The sequence below is a fragment of the Tursiops truncatus genome, chromosome 7, assembly GCF_011762595.2.
Source record: "Tursiops truncatus isolate mTurTru1 chromosome 7, mTurTru1.mat.Y, whole genome shotgun sequence".
Lineage (NCBI taxonomy): Eukaryota > Metazoa > Chordata > Mammalia > Artiodactyla > Delphinidae > Tursiops > Tursiops truncatus.
In genome coordinates this window covers 6,814,799-6,831,042 of record NC_047040.1, presented here as the reverse complement: position 1 = coordinate 6,831,042, position 16,244 = coordinate 6,814,799, and the positions used below count along the sequence as shown (strand labels likewise).

The window sequence follows — 16,244 nt, the reverse complement described above, 5'->3', positions numbered from 1 at the left end:
CTCCAGGGTGTCTCCGTCTTTCTCGGGTCACCTCTGCTTAACAGGAGGCTAGCCGTCCCTTAGTGCCGCCACCAGCTGTGAAGAGAAGCAGAAAAAGTGTAGTGGCTTTCGGAAAGATGGACCTTGTTAGGCAGGTGATTGTTTAGATCATATGCTTAATTCTTACCAGGGCTCCAGGAGTTCTTTTCTTTTCTTTTTTTAATTTGCCAAAACAGGATGAAAAGAATGGGCTTGGTCATTAACCACCAGAAGTTGTTGTTAGGTCACTTAGACAGTTCATCGTCTAAAGCATTATTTCCAGGGAAGTTAATTTAGTGCTAGGGAACCGTGTTTCTTTTGAAACTTCAAGGCTGGGTTTTCCCTCCTACCTTCCCAATGCTTTCTGGTGGTTCAGTACTGTGAGGGGTTCTCAGCTGGGGTTTGGGAACTCATTGGGAAATACACTCCCAGGTACTTTTGTGGACTGTTTTTGATTGATTATTTGGGCAAAATGTTTCTAAGGTTTAAACCTATCCTCCCCTCCTCTTTAGTAAGCGACTCTCGCAGCCTGCTGGAGGCCTTCTGGATTCTATCACTAATATCTTTGGGTAGGTTAGAAAACCTTCACCTTTCCTTGTTAATATGTGTATAAATATACCTGAGTACATGTACATGATTTGTTGTTTTTTAAACGTGCGCCAGAATTTCAGTGCAGAGTATACAGATGCCTTAATTTCAGCTTTTCATTTAGCTTCTTCCTTTTTTCCTCAACTTCCTTTTTCTTAATCTCGCTGCGTGCTGATCTCTGGCCTTACCCTTTAGTCTGTCCGAGTCTCCCCTTTTGGGACATCACTCTTCTGATGCTGCCAGGTGAAAATATTATCCTCTCTTAGCCCAGCATGCAAGTGTGGGTCGTTGATAATTATGCTGATCACTGCTTCACTACACCAATCATCACGTGTACATGTGCTAATAACCAGGACGCTTTGCATGCTCCTAGGAATGCTGTCAGCCCTCTGAGACGGGCGAATAGGCTGAGCTCTGTACAGTAATCAAGGCCGGGTCGCTCTTTCTTTTGGCATGTGTTCAGCTCCACCTTGACCACAAGTGTATGCTGAGGATGACTGTAACCAGGCATAGGAATCATCTTAAAATAGTTTTATGAAAATACCAACGAGCTCCCTCTGAGCTAGCGGTTACATTAAGTTGAGAACATTTGTAGCTGTTTATTGATGGGGGCAGCAGTTGTTCAGGATTGCTTTTCAGTGTTGAGTTTTGGAGTCCACGGGTTAGCGAAAAGGAGAGTACAGGTAAGTGCTGACTGTCTTTCCAGTTGTCACTGAGTGAGGTTGCTTCTGATTTGGGGAATCGTTCTGTGGTTTGGAGGGTCTAGAAGGGAAAAGAAGCTATTGATAAAAGATGTCTTTGAATCCCTTCTGAGAGTTTGGTGGACAGTAAGCCTGTGCCATCCTGATGTTTTCCTTTATGTTACTTCTTAGGAGGCGCTCTGTGTCTTCCTTTCCAGTTCCCCAGGATAACGTGGATACTCATCCTGGCTCTAGTAAAGAAGTGAGGGTGCCAACGACTGCAATGTGTGTCTTCGTAAGTATGATTTATCCCCACAGCCCACCAAGCTTCATAAAGAAACAGAGCCTGACAAGGGACCCTTTCTCCTGCTGCAGCTAAGCTTTCTATTATTGTTTTATTCATAGGGAACTTTCTATCAGACGACCTGTTGGCTGTCTGATAGAAAGGATTGATTATATTTTGATAAGCAAAGCAAAGCAAAGTTGCTTTGATAAGGTGAGTAAAATTAGTGTATTTTGCCGCTCTTCAGAGAACAGAATTTATTTGCAGCCACCCTCTGTAATGTAGGACTGGCTGAGATGATGGGTAGCATGAGGGGGTGGGGCAAGGGGAGAGCTAATTTGGGATGGTGAGGTATTAGAGAATAATTCATGCAATTGTTGTCATTTGGGATGGTGAGGTATTAGAGAATAATTCATGCAATTGTTGTCACCAGTTGGCTCCAATTTAGAGTTTCTAGTCAGTGGTCTGTTTTGGAAGGTCAGTAGGGCAGCTGTTGGCTTCACAAATTATACTCAGGTCCATGTGACTTCTGACCATTAGGAGCACATAGTTGGAAGCCGGAGAAACTCCTGGGCAGAAGCCACTGTGATACCATGGCTGTCAGCTGGAGTGTGGAGCTGGGTCCTAGTACTAAAGGATAATCCGGATCCTGGCTGGGGTAATTGAGCGGACATGCAACCGGCCTGGGGAATTGTAGAGTCCCTGGCTCAGGGCTAGGAAATGGGGTGGGGGATGGAAGAATAGAGCAAAGCCCAAATAGTTGGGTTAACTCTTGTGTTGTGAGGGGTGAGTTGGAGGAGCTGACGTTCGGGGAGAGAAAGGCTTGCTGTAAAAATGGGATGGGGCTTCCCTGGTGGCACAGTGGTTGAGAGTCCGCCTGCCGATGCAGGGGACGCGGGTCTGTGCCCTGGTCCAGGAAGATCCCACGTGCCGCGGAGCGGCTGGGCCTGTGCGCCATGGCCGCTGAGCCTGCGCGTCCAGAGCCTGTGCTCCGCAACAGGCGAGGCCACAACAGTGAGAGGCCCGCGTAGCGCAAAAAAGAAAAAAACAATGGGATGGAGTTTATATGGGGGGAGCTTTCAGTTCCGGGCATAAAGAGGAACTTTAATAGTTATTTCCACACAATGAACTGGCTGAGCGATTAGCCACCTTGGTCGTTGTAAAGAGAGTCCTGCTGTGGGTGAGGAGTTGGACGGGGGACCATTAAGGCCCCTTCCCACTCCACTCCTGTGATTCTCTAACAGGCCTGGGCACCTCGGAGGTCGATGATGATTGGTAAAAGGTCTGATTGCACTTAACGTCACATTGCCTTCCCTGCCCTCAACTCCCAGCAGCCCATTTTTTCCCTCCTGTCACATTTAAGTCGTGTGTATGGGGTAATGGAGCAGCTGATAATTGGGGATTCTGTCAGTGTGTGTCTCTGAGAGTGAGCAGTGCACAGCTGACAAGCGTCCAACAGAACCGGCCGCACAGGAGATTGACGAGAGGCAGCCATGGTTGTGATGGTGCGTGATCTCAAGTTTTCAATCTGAGACCTCCGAAGTAGAAAGGTACCATTACAAAGAAAACGGAATTGTATGGAGGTAAAAAGTTTGCTCCCCTGTCAGACGGCTTTTCAGCCCTGGGACACGAGAGGGTGGAGAGAAAGCAGATCAAGCAAAGTAACAAGAAATCATGTTTCTGTTCCAGTCGGTTCATGAGTCACGTTCTCGATACTTTGGGCACCTTTTTCAGTCCCAAGCAAATGTGAAGATCAGATTTTGTATTCCCAAAATGACCTTTTAGGCAAGTGATTGATGATAGGTTTAAGGATCTAGTATTTATCATTCATGTATTGCAGGGTCCCCCGCCCCTGGCTTTTGATTATGGAAATTTTCAAATATAAGCAGAAGTAGAGAGTAAAAGAACTTCCCGGACGTCCTCCTGTCGGGCGGCTTCAGTCAGTCACGTTTGCCAATCTTATCTGCCCCCCACCCCACGCCCACACTTTTGCTGGAGCAACTTAAAGCAAATCTCATGGTATTTCATTCATAAATATTTCAGTATCCATGGTCTTTTAAGAGAGGAGATTATAGTCATGTCTAGTGTTCTCTCTTCCCATTCTGGGATGGGGTGCTTTTTATTTGGTTTCCTTTCTCATCTTGAACACAAATGCCACCACCTTTTCAGATCATGTGTTCCAACGTGGATGCCATTCTCAGACATCTCCCTGTGAAGAATTAGGTTCTGCCAAAATAACACCTGCTACTTTTGTCAAAGGCCGAGTCATGGTCAGACATGTTCCTAGCTCACAAAACCTGCAGAAGTCTATTTTCATAGACGAGAAAACTGAGGCTTTGGGAAGTGAAGGAACTTGGCGGAGGCCTCACTGCTAGTACATGTAGCGCCGTGTTGTTTCCAGAAAGAACTACCTGGGATTCTACTCTAACACTGATGGGTGGCAGTAGGACCAGCATCTACTCATATCAGGATGTATTCGTATTAGGGAGACCAAAAGAAAGACTTTTTAAAAAAAGAAAAGGCTTCTTTTTTTAAAGTCATGAGAAGCCACGCTGTACCTTAATTTGATACGTAGTTTAACATGTGGTATTAATGCAGTCTGGGCCAGAAGAGGCAGTTAACCATAGGCTTACTTTTAAGCTCTCAAGATCATAGTACAGTATAGATTGAAATTACATTATTCTTAGAAGAAGGAAAACTAATGCAAAGACAAACTTTAGGCAATTAGTTTACACAGATTCTGAATGCTTTTTAAGAAGGTTGCACTGCATTTAAAAAATAGAACTGTAACTATAAGTATTTAATGATAATAGAATCAGGAGACTCTGGGCTAGGAACCCAAGTTTGTGATTGGGTCCCCTCTTTAATGACAGGTGTTTAACCTTTGGTTAGGGGTCCAGAGTGTTCATCAGTATTGGGCCCTTTCTTCTTGGGGATGACAGGGGTTGGGTTTGAAACAGGGCACTTGTCTTGCAGGACGCTCATGATGGGGAGGTCAATGCTGTGCAGTTCAGTCCGGGTTCCCGGCTCCTGGCCACGGGAGGCATGGATCGGAGGGTGAAGCTCTGGGAAGTGTTCGGAGGTGAGATCTCGCTGGAGTGAGAAACAGAAGGAAGCTGTGTTGGTGACATCTGGTTGGCCCTGCTTTCAGGCAGTCTTTGAATTGTTCATCTTCTTGAAACATACAGTATTTTGTGTGAGGAATCATCTGACCAAAGCATTATTACCCTCTCAGTTATCCTTTACAGCTGATACAGCCAAGTAGATGTTTGCTCTGGGTTTCCAAGTAGACTAGAGAATGCTGTTGAGTTACAGATACGTTAGCATTTGTGTTTTCTCAAATACGTACTGACCAGGGGATCTTCCAAGATAGTACAGGTTTTAGAAGGAAAATAAAAAATCTTACAGTCATGGACTCTACAATTAAATTACACATCAAGCTGTGGTTTATGCATTTAATAATACCAGTGGCCATAGCCTAGCAAAAAATGACTGACATCGTATCTAAGCTTGAGAATAAACAGAGGGGTGTATCATCTAGGAAAATGTATTTAACAAATAGCTTATTGGACAAGGATTCTAAAATCAAGACTGAAGTCTCTTTGATTAGACATTGTTTCAGGAATGACCTCAGAGTACTCAAAATGGGATGACATTAGAACAGGAAATGAGAGTTAGTGAAATCCTCTCCCAGAATTCTGAACATGGGCATAGCCCACTTTCAACATTTTGATATTCAGTTAAATATACATGTATATTTAGTAAGGCAAGTTCAGGGAATTCCCCTGGAAGTCCAGGGGTTAGGACTCTGGGCTTTCACTGCCAAGGGCCTGAGTTCATTCCCTAGTCAGGGAACCAAGATCCCACAAGCCACACAGCACAGCCAAAAAATAATAATAGTAAGGCAAGGTCAAAGAATAGACTGAAGGGTTTTATAGGAACCACTTTGTCCGGTTTCCATACTTGCAGCACATACATGCTCACTCTCCAACAATAAATAGCACCATCATACCTTTCTCTACTTTATTTCCTCGGATCCTCACAATAGCCCTGTGCCGTTAGGTGGGTATCACCCCTGTTTGACAGGTGAAGACTCAGAGACACTACTTGATTTACACGGTTGATTTACGTGGACAGGGAGTCGTGAAACCTGGGACCTGAGCTTGAGTGTTAAGACTGTAGATGCCTTGCTTTTTCCAAAACATCCTCCTCTGAGCTATAGACCTGCTGAAGAAGCATGTGTGTTACTACTACTTTTTTATATATATAAATTGATTGATTGGTTGATTTTTGGCTGCGTTGGGTCTTCGCTGCTGTGCACGGCCTTTCTCTAGTTGTGGAGAGCGGGGGCTACTCTTTGTTGCCGTGTGCGGGCTTCTCATTGCAGTGACTTCTCTTGTTGCGGAGCACGGACTTCCCAGGAAAGTCCCTGTGTTACTACTGCTGATGTATTTAGAGCAAGATCCCTTTGCTGGAACACGTTGTCATATAAAGCACCCAGTTTGTCTACCCTGGCCTTTGGTTTTCATGGAAATGACTCAGTACTTAAATCCCTGGCAGTTAGAGCTATTTGAAACCCATCAAAATTTGTGTTTTACCAAGAAACACCTTATGAATGGTAATTGCTGAAACTTACAAAACAATAATAAAACCATATCATAAGAATAGAAATTTTGGGCTTCCCTGGTGGCACAGTGGTTAAGAGTCCGCCTGCCAATGCCGGCGACAGGGGTTCGAGCCCTGGTCCAGGAAGATCCCACACGCTGCGGAGCAACTAAGCCCGTGCACCACAACTACTGAGACTGCGCGCCTAGAGCCCGTGCTCCGCATCAAGAGAAGCTACCGCAATGAGAAGCCTGCACACCACAACGAAGAGTAGCGCCTGCTCGCCACAGCTAGAGAAGGCCCACATGCAGCAACGAAGACCCAGTGCAGCCAAAAATAAATTAATTAATTAATTTTTTAAAAAAAGAATAGAGATTTTGTGATAAAAATCTACACAGATAGTCTGTTTTGATTATGCCTTGCAATTAAATACAGATAGCACTAAAAATATTTTCGTTTTACTCCTTGGTCAGTAAAAACACCTATAAGAAAATTAAAGATACCAGGGATTAGTAATAGTGTTACTTTTTTGCTGCTAAAGAGGAAGTAAACACTAACCAACATTAATACTGACATAATTTGTGCCAGAACATAATTTGTGTTAATAAAATGAAAAATTTCTACTAGGTCTACAGAAATAACATAGTGTCTGGCAGCATTTTTTATAGTTTTCAGGAACAAATATCAGTCCTATATATATATCCTATAACTAATTATAGGATCTTTCCTTCACAAATGGCTTACTTGGCCTATAATTTTTCCCCCTTGGCTAATATTTACTGAGTCTTGGAAGAGACCAAGTCCAAGAGGCCTTTTATGAAATAGTTCGGGGGTCCTCTTTTTTACCCTTCCACCACCACTTTGCATCCAGTAGGAGCACCTGTCTTTGCTTATTCTGTCAAAAGCAGCAGCTCTGCTGGGAATTACATAAATACTCTTGACATAGTCTCCCCAGTGCCTTCTAAATAAAAGAGATTTTAATAAGATCTTTGGTCTTTTCAGATCAATCTCTTGTGTAGACTAGCACTTACTGATCATTTCTTACATTTTGGCACTTTGTCACCTGCCAAACAAATAGACCAGTGTTTTAGGCATAAGCCGAAGAGATATCTTTTAGAATTTGCAGTAATATTTTTGTCTATAAAGATCTAATCTAAATAAAGTCCTAAATTAGTAGGTGTTGGCCTTTTTTTGACTTGTGAAAATCTATTGAAAGCTAGGATCCAGGGAAAGGCATTAAATGTGCCATATTTTGCAAATTAATTCAGGGGTTCATCCACCAGGTTAATAGTCCTGGCCCTAAATGTATTTGACAGCTCCAAACCAGTATTTTTTTTTTCAGTATTTTTTATATATATATGTTTATTTATTTGTTTGGCTGTGCTGGGTCTTGGTTGTGGTATGTGGAATCTTCGCTGTGGCATGCGAACTCTTAGCTATGGCATGAGGGATCTAGTTCCCTGACCAGGGATCGAACCCAGGCCCCTGCATTGGGAGTGTGGAGTGTTAACCACTGGACCACCAGGGAAGTCCCCAAACCAGTATTTATATTTATTAGCATCTAGAAGTCCTAAGAGAAAAGGCTGTTAATTGAAATGTATACTATTCTGTGCTCCTATTTTATGAGTTTGATTTGAATGATTCCCTAATTGTTTTCCTGGCTTGTCTATATAGGTTATCCTTAAGATACCCTTTAAAAGAGTCATGTACCAAAACGTTCATTGCAGCTCTATTTACAATAGCCAGGAGATGGAAACAACCTAAGTGTCCATCATCGGATGAGTGAATAAAGAAGATGTGGCACATATATACAATGGAATATTACTCAGCCATAAAAAGAAACAAAATTGAGCTATTTGTAATGAGGTGGATGGACCTAGAGAGTCTGTCATACAGAGTGAAGTAAGTCAGAAAGAGAAAGACAAATACCGTATGCTAACACATATATATGGAATTTAAGAAAAAAAAAGGTCATGAAGAACCTAGGGGTAAGACAGGAATAAAGACACAGACCTACTAGAGAATGGACTTGAGGATATGGGGAGGGGGATGGGTAAGCTGTGACAAAGTGAGAGAGTGGCATGGACATATATACACTACCAAACGTAAAATAGATAGCTAGTGGGAAGCAGCCACATAGCACAGGGAGATCAGCTCGGTGCTTTGTAACCACCTAGAGGGGTGGGATAGGGAGGGTGGGAGGGAGGGAGACACAAGAGGGAAGAGATATGGGAACATATGTATAACTGATTCACTTTGTTATAAAGCAGAAACTAACACACCATTGTAAAGCAGTTAGACTCCAATAAAGTTGTAAATAAATAAATAAAACTCTTAGAGGAAAAAAAAAAGATACCCTTTAAAGAGGAAACTGAATCACATCATCATTGAGACTCATACGCTCATCTTTAAAGTTTCATTGCGGGTGGCCAAAGCTGTTTGAAAACAGCCCGGGGGTATATGCACGGGCCTCTTGGTGGAGGAGACTTGGCAGCGGGAGGGGGGAGCACTGGCGGGCGATTGGATTGCCAGAACCTTAGGCTCCCGTATATAGAGTGAACAGAGAGGTGACCGAAACTCCAAACGAGCTTTACTAGAATTCTAGGGACCAGCCAGTTTATGTAAGTAGAAATTTCTTTTCCTACTTGGGTTCTGAAATTCTAATGGTCAGGTTCTACGAAAGTGATAGTTAAGTTGGCAAATATTGATCAAACCCAAAGATGTATTTATGGAAAGTAGAAAATTTTACTGAGAAATAACAGACTCGGTCTCTAGGGTCAATTGACATGTTTTTAAATTCCTGCACTTATCTTCTGTAAAGGAAATTGATGACACTGAATTTCTTGAAAAGAACAGCGTAAGACCCACAGGAAAATGCTGGGCTCTGCACCCGCTTGTACATTCATTGCTCTTGGAACTGACCAGCCGGATATTTTGGTCTCATTATTCCATTTGTCCTGCTACTTGATTCTGTAAAGATGCAGGAAAGCTGTTTTTGACCATGTAGTTGGCTTCCATTGTGTTTCAAGTGCCTCATTTTAATTGATAAGTTGGATTTGCCATCATTTGTTTTTAAACCTTCCTTTCTTAACCTTTGTTTGTATGCAGACAAATGTGAGTTCAAGGGCTCCCTGTCTGGCAGTAATGCAGGAATTACAAGCATTGAATTCGATAGTGCTGTAAGTACCTAATATCCACGGAAATGGGTGAGTTTAGAGGGTTTTAGAAACAGTTTTAAACATCTGGTTCTTGAAATTTAAAAACTTACCTGGTTTCTCTGCTATTTTCTGTCTTAATGTTAGAGAAGGATGTAGGTAGATTATAAATTCTGTGCTGATCACAACCGTGTTGAAGACTGGGTAGGGGGACAGGTCTGGGATACCCCAGCAAGGCAGTCGCCAGACTTGATAAAGGCCCCGGTTTGGGCCAAGGCAGTGCAGGTGGAGAGGAGAGGGTCTAGCGAGAAGCACCAGAGACAAGCAGGTCTCCAACGGGGGCAGTTGGGAGGTGTGGCTGGGGAGAGTCGGTGGTTCTGAGCTCTTGGACTTGGACAGGTGCAGAGAATTAGTACTTGCTGTTACTGAAGGTGGGAGGTGGTGAGGAGTGAACACAGGAGGAGGAATTCCATTTTGAGCTGGAGGTATCTACAGCTTACAGGTGAGGTCGAGCAGGCTCGGAGGAAGGTCTGAACTTAAGGGGGAGTGATAAATTCACAGAATGCTGGTTATAGCGGTATTCAGCTCAGGTGTATAGTTACAGGCATCGGGGAATTTGTATCATGTGAACTGAGTTCTATTTTGGCTAACATTTCTTCTCCTCCCCTTTATTCCTGTAGGGATCTTACCTCTTAGCAGCGTCAAATGATTTTGCAAGCCGCATCTGGACTGTGGATGACTATCGGTTACGGGTAAGACCCAGTGAGGAAAGTTAATGTAATCTCCAAACTTCACGTGGTTGCTTACCGGTCACATGATGTAGGAAATGGCAGGTTGATTGATTAGAAGAATTGTATGTTGTCGTGAAACTCAATACTTGATTGCCCCTGCCCTTTCCTTTCCTCCTTAGGAAAATTGATGTTTCCACTTTACATTCTTACTTTGTCCAATATTCAGTTGCAGAATATTTGCAATAGGAAACCATTACGTTTCCATGAAAGACTTGGGACACTCCTGTTCATAAAAAGTAAATATTTTTGGTAGGTGTCAGTTTTAGCTTATCTTCAGCTAATTTAGCACCAGAGTGTAATCTGTGTTTCTTAAGCACCCCAAGACTAAATCACCTCACAAAGTAGAACTGGAAAGTAGGCTATAGAAGTATATGTGGGTACACTTATGAGAGAGATAAAACAACTCAAAGCCAGGAAACAGGTGTATGGGAAAGCAAGAACAGTGGGATCAGATGTTGATGAAATCTGCATCTGGACCCAAACCTACCAAGAAGACGCTTGGATTCCAAGACAAAGACAAAAATTAGATGGTTATATCACTTTTGTTCTAATAGAAGACATAGCTTAATTTAGAGACGTGTTTTTCTCCTTAAGCTTGAAGCAACCTTCACATGAGCTCATTAAATAAAGGCTACTGAAAGATAAGATGGCGGATTTACTTGACATTGGTAGGTATTTTACCCGCAAAAAAAAGCTTGACGCAAACTTGTGTGTCAACCCACATGAAAAGCAGAGAGCATGATGTTAAGGTGAACTTCATAAAGAGAAATCTACAGGGAGGTGGGGAGCTGCAATAGAAGTGGTCCATTAGGTAGTTTCTGATGGTCTGATTCGATGGTGCAGGGATGCAGCTAGAAGAATAGTTAGAAACACACGGTTCACTTATCACTTGGGCTTTCCATTTTCTTGAAGGAGCTGTGTGGAAAATGGCCAGTGTTAGATGCTAGCTAATACCTAAAGGGTGGTAATTCTTGATTCTTAGTTGAAAGAGGATCCATGTGCAAAGCATGAAATGTGAGGATGACAAAAGATTACGTTCTCTTCTGAAAGCGGAAGGGTCTCCCTGGTGTTCTTGTTGCAAGGAAGGAACAGGGAGGTGGATGCCTGCGGGCAGGGCTGGACTCCTCTTAAGCAGTGGTACACATCTGTTCAAATGCTTGAACGAGTTCTCAGTTGAAGCCCTATAGTCCTGCACCGTAAGCATGGAAAAAGTTCCATGTAACAGCCTAGACTATTCTCCTGGCAGTGTTACAGTCCATCCTGTGGCATGCCTTCTCTATGTACCCATCAGTTGCTTAGCAGAAATTTAAGACAGGGTTGAATACTTCTGCAGTCATTATTTTTCCTAAAGCAAAGGGGCTTTTACCTGAGTGGTTTCTGTGTTTGACCCAGTAGTCAGGTATATTATATATGTTACTGCTTTTAATCCTCAGGGGGAAGCAGGTGAGGTAGGTAGATGGGGAAACTGAGGCTCAGCTAAGCCCACAGAATTGCCCGAGGTCACACAGTTAACAAATAGAAAGATGAGACTTTGGATTGAGTCCTGTGCTCTTTCCTGTGTTCAGTTGGCCTGGATTATTCTAGACTGAGGTACAGTAAAACTGTGTAATTAGTGAAGAGTGACATACAGGATTCCTTACATTTTAGGCCCTTTGAGGAGTAGAGCAAGGAGTTGAGTGCGGGATGATATTTTTTTTTCTATTTTATTTTATTTTAATTTTTGAATTTTATTTTTTATACAGCACGTCCTTATTAGTCATCAGTTTTATACACATCAGTGTATACATGTCAATCCCAATTGCCCAATTCATCACACCACCTCTCCCACCACCGCTTTCCCCCCTTGGTGTCCATACATTTGTTCTCTATATCTGTGTCTCAGTTTCTGCCCTGCAAGCCAGTTCATCTGTACCATTTTTCTAGTTTCCATATATATGCGTTAATGTACGATATTTGTTTTTCTCTTTCTGACTACTTCACTCTGTATGACAGTCTCTAGATCCATCCATGTCTCTACAAATGACCCAATTTCGTTCCCATTTATGGCTGAGTAATATTCCATTATATATATGTACCACATTTTTATCCATTCGTCTGTTGATGGGCATTTAGGTTGCTTCCATGACCTGGCTATTGTAAATAGTGCTGCAGTGAACATTAGGGTGCATCGTGTGTCTTTTTTTTTTTTTTTTTTTTTTTGCGGTACACGGGCCTCTCACTGTTGTGGCCTCTCCCGTTGCGGAGCGCAGGCTCCGGACGCGCAGGCTCAACGGCCATGGCTCATGGACCCAGCCACTCCGCGGCATGTGGGATCTTCCCAGACTGGGGCATGAACCCGTGTCCCCTGCATCGGCAAGTGGACTCTCAACCACTGCGCCACCAGGGAAGCCCCATGTGTCTTTTTGAATTATGGTTTTCTCTGGGTATATGCACAGTAGTGGGATTGCTGGATCATATGGTAATTCTATTTTTAGTTTTTTAAGGAACCTCCATACTGTTCTCCATAGTGGCTGTATCAATTTACATTCCCACAAACACTACAGGAGGGTTCCCTTTTCTCCACACCCTCTCCAGCATTCGTTGTTTGTAGATTTTCTGATGATGCCCATTCTAACTGGTGTGAGGTGATACCTCATTGTAGTACTGATGTGCATTTCTCTAATGATTAGCGATGTTGAGCAGCCTTTCATTTGCTTCTTGGCCATCTGTATGTCTTCTTTGGAGAAATGTCTGTTTAGGTCGTCTTCTGTCCATTTTTGGATTGGGTTTTTTTAATATTGAGCTGCATGAGCTGTTTATATATTTTGGAGATTAATCCTTTGTCCGTTGATTCATTTGCAAGTATTTTCTCATTCTGAGGGTTGTCTTTTCATCTTGTTTATGGTTTCCTTTGCTATGCAAAAGCTTTGAAGTTTCATTAGGTCCCATTTGTTTATTTTTGTTTTTATTTCCATTAGGAGGTGGATCAAAACAGATCTTGCTGTGATTTATGTCAAAGAGTGTTCTTCCTATGTTTTCCTCTAAGAGTTTTATAGTGACAGGTCTTACATTTAGATCTCTAATCCATTTTGAGTTTATTTTTGTGTATGGTGTTAGGGAGTGTTCTAATTTCATTCTTTTACATGTAGCTGTCCAGTTTTCCCAGCACTATTTATTGAAGAGACTGTCCTTTTTCCATTGCATATCTTTGCCTCCTTTGTCATAGATTAGTTGACCATAGGTGCGTGGGTTTATCTCTGGGCTTTCTATCCTGTTCCATTGATCTATGTTTCTGTTTTTGTGCGAGTACCATATTGTCTTGATTACTGTAGCTTTGTAGTATAGTCAGAAGTCAGGGAGTCTGATTCCTCCAGCTCCATTTTTTTCCCTCAAGACTGCTTTGGCTATTCGGGGTCTTTTGTGTCTCCATACAAATTTTAAGATTTTTTGTTCTAGTTCCGTAAAAAATGCCATTGGTAATTTGATAGGGATTGCATTGAATCTGTAGATTGCTTTGGGTAGTATAGTCATTTTCACAGTATTGATTCTTCCAATCCAAGAACATGGTATATCTCTCTATCTGTTGGCATCATCTTTAATTTCTATCATCAGTGTCTTATAGTTTTCTGCATACAGGTCTTTTGTCTCCCTAGGTAGGTTTATTCCTAGGTATTTTATTCTTTTTGTTACAATGGTAAATGGGAGTGTTTCCTTAATTTCTCTTTCAGATTTTTCATCATTAGTGTATAGGAATGCAAGAGATTTCTGCACATTAATTTTGTATCCCGCAACTTTACCAAATTCATTGATTAGCTCTAGTAGTTTTCTGGTGGCATCTTTGCGATTCTCTATGTATAGTATCATGTAATCTGCAAACAGTGACAGTTTTACTTTTTCTTTTCCAATATGTATTCCTTTTATTTCTTTTTCTTCTCTGATTGCTGTGGCTAGGACTTCCAAAACTATATTGAATAATAGTGGTGAGAGTGGACGTCCTTTTCTTGTTCCTGATCTTAGAGGAAATGCTTTCAGTTTTTCACCATTGAGAATGATGTTTGCTGTGGGTTTGTCGTATACGGCCTTTATTCTGTTAAGGTAGGTTCCCTCTATGCCTACTTTCTGGAGAGTTTTTATCATAAATACGTGTTGAATTTTGTCAAAAGCTTTTTCTGCATCTATTGAGATGATCATATGGTTTTTATTCTTCAGTTTGTTAATAGGGGTTATCACATTGAATGATTTATGTATATTGAAGAATCCTTGCATCCCTGGGATAAATCCCACTTGATCATGGTGTATGATCCTTTTAATGTGTTGTTGGATTCTGTTTGCTAGTATTTTGTTGAGAATTTTTGCATCTCTATTCATCAGTGATAATGGTCTGTAATTTTCTTCTTTAGTAATATCTTTGTCTGGTTTTTGGTATCAGGGTGATGGTGGTCTCATAGAATGAGTTTGGGAGTGTTCCTTCCTCTGCAATTTTTTGGAAGAGTTTGAGAAGGATGGGTGTTAGCTCTTCTCTGAATGTTTGATAGAATTCACCTGTGAAGCCATCTGGTCCTGGACTTTTGTTTGTTGGAAGATTGTTAATCACAGTTTCAATTTCATTACTTGTGATTGGTCTGTTCATATTTTCTATTGCTTCCTGTTTCAGTCTTGGCAGGTTATACCTTTCTAAGAATTTGTCCATTTCTTCCATGTTGTCCATTTTATTGGCATAGAGTTGCTTGTAGTAGTCTCTTAGGCTACTTTGTATTTCTGGTGTGTCTGCTGTAACGTCTCCTTTTTCATTTCTAATTTTATTGATTTGAGTCCTCTCCCTCTTTTCTTGATGAGTCTGGCTAATGGTTTATCAATTTTGTTTATCTTCTCAAAGAACCAGCTTTTAGTTTTATTGATCTTTGCTATTGTTTTCTTTGTTTCTGTTTCATTTATTTCTGCTCTGATCTTTATGATTTCTTTCCTTCTGCTAACTTCGGGTTTTGTTTGTTCTTCTTTCTCTAGTTCCTTTAGGTGTAACGTTAGAGTGTTTCTTTGAGATTTTTCTTATTTCTTGATGTAGGCTTGTATAGCTATAAACTTCCCTCTTAGAACTGTTTTTGCTGCATCCCGTAGGTTTTGGATTGTCGTGTTTTCGTTGTCATTTGTCTCTAGGTGTATTTTGATTTCCTCTTTGACTTCTTCAGTGATCTCTTGGTTATTTAGTAATGTATTGTTTAGCCTCCATGTGTTTGTGTTTTTTACATTTTTTTCCCTGTAATTGATTTCTAACCTCATAGCGTTGTGGTCAGAAAAGGTGCTTGATATGATTTCAATCTTCTTAAATTTACTGAGGCTTGATTTGTGACCCAAGATGTGATCTATCCTGGAGAATGTTCCGTGCGCACTTGAGAAGAAAGTGTAATCTGCTGTTTTTGGATGGAATATCCTATGAATAACAATTAAATCTGTCTGGTCTATTGTGTCATTTAAAGCTTCTGTTTCTTATTTTCATTTTGGATGATCTGTCCATTGGTGTAAGTGAGGTGTTGAAGTCCCCCACTATTATTTTGTTACTGTCGATTTCCTCTTTTATAGCTGTTAGCAGTTGCTTTATGTATTGAGGTGCTCCTATGTTGGGTGCATATATATTTATAGTTGTTATATCTTCTTCTTGGATTGATCCCTTGATCAATATGTAGTGTCCTTCCTTGTCTCTTGTAACATCCTTTATTTTAAAGTCTATTTTATCTGATATGAGTATTGCTACTCCAGCTTTCTTTTGATTTCCACTTGCATGGAATATCCTTTTCCATCCTGTCACTTTCAGGCTGTATGTGTCCCTGGGTCTGAAGTGGGTCTCTTGTAGACAGCATATAGATGGGTCTTGTTTTTGTATCCATTCAGCAAGCCTGTGTCTTTTGGTTGGAGCATTTAATCAATTTACGTTTAAGGTAATTATTGATATGTATGTTCCTGTGACCATTTTCTTAATTGTTTTGGGTTTGTTTTTGTAGGTCCTTTTCTTCTCTTGTGTTTCCCACTTAGAGTTAAGTTCCTTTAACATTTGTTGTAGAGCTGGTTTGGTGGTGCTGAATTCTCTTAGCTTTTGCTTGTCTGTAAAGCTTTTGATTTCTCAATTGAATCTGAATGAGATCCTTGCTGG

General features: G+C 41.4%; 1 protein-coding gene and 1 non-coding gene across 4 annotated transcripts in view; both read left to right on the top strand.

Moving 5' to 3' along the window:
- ATG16L1 (autophagy related 16 like 1) overlaps nucleotides 1–16,244 on the top strand; it is a 46,774-nt gene that overhangs the window by 16,802 nt on the left and 13,728 nt on the right. For 2 of the 3 annotated variants that reach the window (XM_019923527.3, XM_019923525.3), the window contains 5 exons: nucleotides 531–587; nucleotides 1,479–1,581; nucleotides 4,546–4,651; nucleotides 9,283–9,353; nucleotides 10,010–10,081. In XM_019923527.3, the coding sequence (XP_019779086.1) occupies nucleotides 531–587; nucleotides 1,479–1,581; nucleotides 4,546–4,651; nucleotides 9,283–9,353; nucleotides 10,010–10,081 (409 nt within the window). The remainder of the gene's footprint in view (nucleotides 1–530; nucleotides 588–1,478; nucleotides 1,582–4,545; nucleotides 4,652–9,282; nucleotides 9,354–10,009; nucleotides 10,082–16,244) is intronic. The other variant, XM_019923526.3, reaches the window with a different exon arrangement.
- LOC117313073 (small Cajal body-specific RNA 6) lies at nucleotides 2,830–3,105 on the top strand. Its single transcript, XR_004527535.1, has one exon.